The sequence below is a fragment of the Drosophila nasuta genome, chromosome X (genome assembly GCF_023558535.2).
Source record: "Drosophila nasuta strain 15112-1781.00 chromosome X, ASM2355853v1, whole genome shotgun sequence".
In the NCBI taxonomy this organism is placed as follows: domain Eukaryota; kingdom Metazoa; phylum Arthropoda; class Insecta; order Diptera; family Drosophilidae; genus Drosophila; species Drosophila nasuta.
The window spans coordinates 28,291,146-28,298,931 of NC_083459.1; the positions used below are offsets into that span (position 1 = coordinate 28,291,146).

The 7,786-nt window shown below is 30.2% G+C and overlaps 1 protein-coding gene across 1 annotated transcript in view; it reads left to right on the top strand.

The window, feature by feature from the left end:
- LOC132795011 (neuronal acetylcholine receptor subunit alpha-7) overlaps positions 1-7,145 on the top strand; it is a 212,414-nt gene extending 205,269 nt beyond the window's left edge. The window contains 3 exon segments of the mRNA XM_060805400.1: positions 1,956-2,118; positions 3,291-3,434; positions 3,509-7,145. Of these exon segments, the coding sequence (XP_060661383.1) occupies positions 1,956-2,118; positions 3,291-3,434; positions 3,509-3,517 (316 nt within the window). The 3' untranslated portion in view covers positions 3,518-7,145.
- Positions 7,146-7,786: the final 641 nt, after the last annotated feature.

The following is a 7,786-nucleotide window of genomic DNA, read 5'->3' on the forward strand; positions in this document are numbered from 1 at the left end:
GAAAACCCTTAGAGAGCAGTAGACCCTTCTTCCCTTCCTCCCCCACAACGCCGCAAACTACGAAACCGAGAACTGAAGAACTGAGAAAATGAAGAAGGAGAATCGAGATGCGAGACAACTGTGCCAGAGTCACGTTTCTCAGTTGAGTTCACAGCCCTCTCCATAACATTGCATTCTCTGCTTTTTGATACCCGCTATCCGATGGTGTAGAAGGGTATTATAAGTGTGTGTGTCTGCAGGAAATGTATGTAACAGAAGAAGGTTTCTCCAACTTCTTAAAGTATACATATTCGTCCGTCTGTCTGTCCGTCCGTCTATTTAAACACCTAGATCTCGGAAACTATAATAGATATAGCTATCATTCCTTTTTGACAGCACTTGTTATGTTTGCACGCATATGAAATTTATTTCAAATCTTTGCCACGCCCACTTCCACCCTAGCACATCGAAAAAAATCAAATATATAGTATTTTAAATTTCTGAGAATTTGATTGCAAACGGATAAAAAAAAGTTATGAGAAATAAGAAGAGATTTAAGAAATACTTTTTTGTGAGACCTTTATTTACAACGAATATTAGTTGCTTTGACTGACAATCTGGTATATTTTGCACTCTTTATAGTCTTTGGTATATTTTAGTATTTTGCAGCGATTTGGTATAGTTTGTATCCCATAGTATATTTTGAACTTAGCAGTATATCAATATACAAAATACAGCCTTTGGTATATTTTCAATATTTTTGTGGTATATTAAATTGGTATATTTTAAATATAATACCCCACTGTTTTGCTCTTATGCATAATGTGTAGCGGTATGCATTAGTAATCTATGGTATATTTTGAATTGATATACCAAATATGGCCTTCGGTATATTTTAAAATTAATACCGGACTGTTTTCCGTTAATTCAAAATCTGTAGCGGGTATCTCACAGTCGAGCACACTCGACTGAAGCTTTCTTGCTTACTCTTTTTTGGACTCTCTCTCGCACTTGCATTTTTAGCTGTGCCACACAAACTGTTGGATAACTTATCGAACTCGAAATTAGCAGATAATTTAATATGCCACCGAGATAGTATATAAGTATAAAACAGCGTCAGGCACTCGACTCTCGACTCTATAGTATTTCTATAAGTAGCATCCCAGCATTTCGTGGAAGTACAAAATTCTCCACTCAGCATTGTCACACTTTACGACTTTACCCTTTGGCTAACGCATTTGCGTTTCTCAAATTCCTGCAGTTAACCCTTACAGTTTTCTTGCTTGGGATACGCATTAATGAATCTAACAACGAGTTCCTCAGAAATATTTTAAACTTCTTAAGTCGCATTAATAACACTTAGTTTGGGAATTCTGTTGAACTCATTGTAAACTTTTTTTTGTATACGAAACATGATGAACCAATTAATGTTAGTTTTAAGAGTTTTACAAATTCAATTTTGTAGAAATTAAAATTTGTTGCAAATTTATTTCAAATGAAATAAAACCATCTGGAAACAAAAATACAATTTTCAAATTGTAATATAAAAACTAAATTTATCATCATTATATATTTTTGCATTTTTAAATAACAATTGTATTTAAGTAAGTTAACAAATAATATGGGAAAAGAGTAAAACAAACATAGAAAAGCGTTCAAAAATATCCATATATAAAATGAATATGGAAATCAGCAAGGCAACAAGCGAAAAGAAAAAGAGATAGAAAGAAAAGGAGAACGAGGGCAAAAGCAAAGAATATCATCATCATAACATATCACACTCGCCTCAAGTGTTTGCCGAGTCAACAGATGAATATTTTGTTTGATTGGAGGGTGCAGCGAGAACGAGGATAAGATTGAATAGAATGGGCAAATAGATAAGTTGAAGAGGACGAGGAAACAAATAGCCTACTTGTGCATGATTGACTGATTGACTTGGCGATTGATTGATACATTTAATTGAGCTCTTCTCACAGGCAAGGCGACGATGGCAGCGTCGGTCCCGTGGGTCCAGTTGGTCCTGTTGCCGCCGTTGCCGATGCACGAATGCACGAGGCCATCTCGCACACCTGTCTCGGCTCATCGGCGGAATACGAACTGGCGCTGATACTCAAGGAGCTGCGTTGGATAACCGATCAGGTAAGGTCAGATGTCAAATTCTCTTAACTGATGGATTGACTAATTTATTAATTGATTTAGCGAATCACTCAAATTAATGTTCGATGAATATAGTTAATCTGAATATCAATTATTGGAGTGATTGATTAATTGATTGATGGATTGATAATCAATTTATTGATTGATATATTGATTGATAGGTTGACTTATGTATTGATAAATTTCAAGCCAGGATTAATAAATGAATGAATTGAATAATGGATTGCATATGTTTAATTATGAATTATTATCAATCACTGGTTAATCTAAATATTAATTCTTAAATTGATTGATTAATTGATTGATCGATTGACTAATTTATAAAATCGATTTGCCAATTACTCAATTCAAAATTTGATTAATAGATAATCTGAACATCTTATTAGAAATTGAATTGATTGGTGATAAACAGTTAATTTTAATATTTATTCTTCGATTGATTGATTGATATATGCTCTGAATAATTTGCTCATTGGTCTTGCCACGATTGGTAAATGAATGAATTGATTGATGGATTGAATATTCATTGTGAATCATGAATTTTTATCAATCAGTAGATTAAAGATTGATTTATTAATCATCTTTCTTGCTGATAGATAAACAATTAATCTTAGTATTAACTCTTGGATTGATTGATTGACCAATTCATTAATTGAAATCTGAAACTATTTGTATCAGTTCATAAATTGATTGATGATTGATCGATTCATTTTGAATTGTTATCAATCACTGGATTTGAAGTGATTTATCAATCACTTTCAAAAATTACTCAATTTACAGATTGAATAGGAGATATATTGTTATACTAATTAATAATTTTTGGGCTGATTGATTGATCAATTGATAATAATCAATCACTGAATTTATAGATTTGTTTTGATTGATTGCATTTCTGTTGTTCTATTTGTATCAGTTCATAAATTGATTGATGATTGATTCATTTTGAATTGTTATCAATCACTGGATTTGAAGATTGATTTACTAATTTATCAATCACTTTCAAAAATTACTCAATTTACAGATTGAATAGGAGATATATTGTTATACTAATTAATAATTTTTGGGCTGATTGATTGATGAATTGATAATAATCAATCACTGCATTTATAGATTTGTTTTGATTGATTGCATTTATGTTGTTCTCTTGCGCTTAGCTAAAAAAAGAGGATGAGACAGGCGACATAACGCGAGACTGGAAATTTGCGGCAATGGTCGTGGATCGCTTGTGCCTTATTATTTTCACGCTTTTCACCATTATAGCCACGTTGGCGGTGTTGTTTTCGGCGCCACATTTCATTGTAAGTACAAACTAAACATTTCAATTAACTAACTTTCTTACTAACTCGGATTCGATTGCTTCGTTCGGTTCTAGTTCCCATAAATGGCTTCACACTTAACTGTCAACGATCTACGCAAATCTCAATACTTCACTTCAAGTCGTACAAAATATTGTTTCTACTTTTGTAAAAGAGAAAAAGAAAACAAACAACAACAAAGCAGAAAAACAAAAAAAAGAAAAAAAGAATGTAAAACCCACACAATAATGATCAAAACCGAAAAAAAATGTAAAGAATACATAAACGAGTAAATGCTTTTCAACTTCAACTTCTTCTTCTAAAAAAACCAAAAATTAAATTAAACCTTATACTTATATTTTACTTTCATCAATAAAAATATGAAAAATTGACTTTTTCAACAAATTGTACGACAGTTTGTTTTTGATTTATTCCGAATCTTCTCGCCTTTCGTTTCGTTTTTCGTTTTCGACACACAAAAATTATTGTAAAATAATTAATTTTGCTAATTTGTTCAACCGTTTTTCCTTCCTACTTCAAGTTGGTTTCTTGTTGGTATGATTTTGATTTTTTTAGTATGTAAAATAGTGTATACAAATATGTTGCTGTGATAGAAAAATGAATGAACAAAACGTAAACCAGTCACAATAAATTTCAAATTCAATGTGAACAAGCCACAAACACAAACACATACATTTACACACACACACACACACACAGACAACACTCACACACATACATATGCACAGTCAACTTATATCTTATATATATATATTTATTTTTTGTTTTAAACTGAACAACGCTCTGAAAAAAAAAAAAAAATGCTGAACGATGTTCCGAAATTTAAAGTGTTCCGATTCCGAGTTCATAAAAAGTCGCACATTAATGCAAAAACCTGATTATGTATATTTATTCACACACATTCGATAACTATATATGTCACGTTCCGAATTCCAATTTCACTGCAAATGCGAAATTGTGGCGAATTCGAAAAGCGGAACAGCACAAATGCAAAAACCTGATTATGTATATCATCTATTGACGCATTTGATAACTTATATGTATAGATCACGTTCCGAAATGCAATTTCGCTGCAAGTGGCGAAATTGTGGCGAATTTGAAAAGCGGAACAGCACAAATAGAATATATATATGTATGTATGTGTTCAGTATCGACTTATTTAAGATTTCCACAAGCACAATTTGCACCGCATTCAATTCAATTTCAATTTTAAAGACGTACGAATAACGAAAACTGAATTCCAAAAACGATTCGTTTCGATATTGTTGAAATTATGTTATGAATACTGAAAACCAAAACCAAAAACTGAACAACTGAATACAGAATACAGAAAACAGAAAACAGAAAAACAACATGGCCAAAAGAAACTAAACAAAATAAAAAAAACATAACCACAACAGAAGAAAAACCGAAGAAACCAAAAAACAAAAGCTTAACAAAACGGAAATGAAACGCAACGCAAAGAAATGAAATGAAATGATATGGAAATGAAACAGCTAAATATTGTATTGTAGTAGCAAAAACGATGAGAAAAAGATCAAAGCGATGTAAGCGAATGAGTCTAGAAGTCGAAAACAAAGTATAAAGTTAACTATTTTTAAATATTATATATATACATACATATATAAACGAGTCGAAAATAAAAAAATATATATATATATATATTAACGGAATGTAGCGGAATGAAACAGAAACAAAATGGAAATGAAATTTGCATAATGAAAATCCAAGTAATGCTTATAAAATAAAAACAACACACAAAAATTTGAACCACAAAAAAAACAAAAAAAACAAAACACACACAAAAAGTAAATAAATTATTATAATTAATAACAGTACATTTAGACGTAAGTGTTAGATAAAGCATTAGAGCGAAAGGTTAGTCAAATATACATATACATATGACAATTAATTAAGCATACACACATACACACAATATTATATATATATACATACATATATACCATACACACATATATACATATATAAATATAGAATCTAATGAATTTTTAAACGAAAAACAAATTTCAAAACAAAGAACAGCAAAAAGTTAACAGCAAATTCGTGCGTAGCGTAAAACAAACAACAACAAAACCAACATTAACAACAAATGTATTCAGACTACAGACAAAAGAACAAAAACAAATATTAATAACTGAAAAACCAAAACAAAAATAAGTTTAAAAACAATACACACAACAAATTTTTGTGTTTTTTTTTTTTTGAGTTAGTAAAGAGAAATAGACAATTTGTATGTATTTTGCTTTGCATAAGGCTTATAACACATGATATAGGGGCAAAAAAAGAAGAAACCTTTTCAGACAGACAGAAATCCAAGAGAAACAAAAACAAAAACAATTACGCTGTAAACGAATTATAATTTCTTGTGTCACATTGACATGCTTCTTATATAATCAAGTACTAAGTATTAGCTATACACGATATACATATACATATATATATATATATATACTATATATACTATATAGATTAGATCGGCAAATCAAACTTGATAGTTCAGTGTTTGTTTTTGTGTTTTTTTTTTCTAGCCACGTAAGCTATACAATAATAACTGTATTTTTATAGTGAAAGCAAAACACACACACACACACACACACATAAAAATAGTAATGAAATTGGAAAAAACTATATGAGGCAGCCAGAAATAAATTCAATACAAATCAAATGCAGCTGCAAAATCCAAACACCAAAAAAAAACAAATTAAAAAAAAAGCTACTAAGGGCTATGCACAAAAGCAAAGGTCTTCCTTAATCTTAAAACCAAAAAACAAAAAACGAAACCAAAAAACAATCTGCAAAAAAAAAAACAAAGAAAAGAAAAGAAAACACATAAATCAATTACTTACTATATATGTACATATTATACTTAAACCAAGCATTAAACACAACGTTAAACACAAAAGAATTAAACAACAACCAAAACTAAAACGCAAACAACTTAAATTAAACTAATTGCATGAGAACTTTAAACTAAATTGTTCGAAAAATTAAACTGATTTAAATTAAACGAAAATTAAAAAAAAAAAAAAAAAGAAAAAAATATTTAAACAACAAGAGTTTAACGAATATATCCGAAACTGTTAGCCGTCTGTTAGCCGTTACAGCGGAGCTTTTAGCGTCGTCTAGCGGCTGCACATAAAGCTCTGCTCAAGTTTCGAGACAAACACAAAGACACAATACACACACACGCACACACATGCAAACGCAACAGCCATAAACATAAGCTTGTTGGTCGAAAACTTGCATTAGGTCGAAAAGCTAACTGCTATAAAAGCGCGTAGCATGCGAAAGCTGACTGTTACAAGAGTTGCTAACAGAGCGCTGTTAAAGCTGACTGTTACAAGAGTTGTTCACATATGCTAACAGAGCGCTGTTAGCTTTACAGCAGAATGAACTGTTTTTAACATTTCGGCCTGGAATTAAATGCAAATATCGAAATAAAATAAAATTCAATTCCATTCAATTCAATAAATGAATACAATTAAATTCAAATTCAATTTGCTAACTGTTATTCAGAATTTCTCCAAAAAAAAGCTCTCATCTTTGCATAAATTTTGTGGAAAATTACTTCAACTCAAGCGCAAGACCAAAAAAAGCTGGCTGGCTGGCTGTTTGCAGGCAAGCACTCTTAAAAAAAAAAAAGAGTGCGCGGCGGCTAACTTAAAAAAACTATGTCTCTAATTATAAACAACATTATTAAAAGAACATTTTAAATGCTTAAAGTACGCACTAAAAAGAAAAAAGAAAAAGAAACAAAATACAACTACTTAAAACTACCAAATTAAATTTAAATTTAAATTTAAATTAAAAGTTAAATTAAATAAACACTAAATTAAATTAATAACATTAAATACACTTAACTAAATTTCTGCTTGAATATTTCAAATACATCTACAACAACAACAACAACAAAAAAGCTGAACGCGAATTTACTACCAAAAGCAATTCAACAACAACACTTAAAGAAAAAAAACTATGCAAATAGAGTTAAAAAAAAAAAAAAATCAAATAAATCATAAAGGTGAAGCCAAGTGTATCAATGAGAATAAAACAACAACAACAAAAACCACAACAACAGCAGCAGCAACAACAACTAAAGGGTAATTTTTTCCTCGTAGCATTGCCAAATAACAAAAAATAAAAAAAAATAAAAAACAAAAATAAGAAACTGAAAAACCGAAAATACAAGTAATGAAACACTTTTGTTGTACACTTTGGTTATTAAGTTAATTAAATTTATATAATGAGAAAACTAAAACGATAACAACAACAACAACAACAAAATGTAAACCAAAAAACGAACAACACTTTTT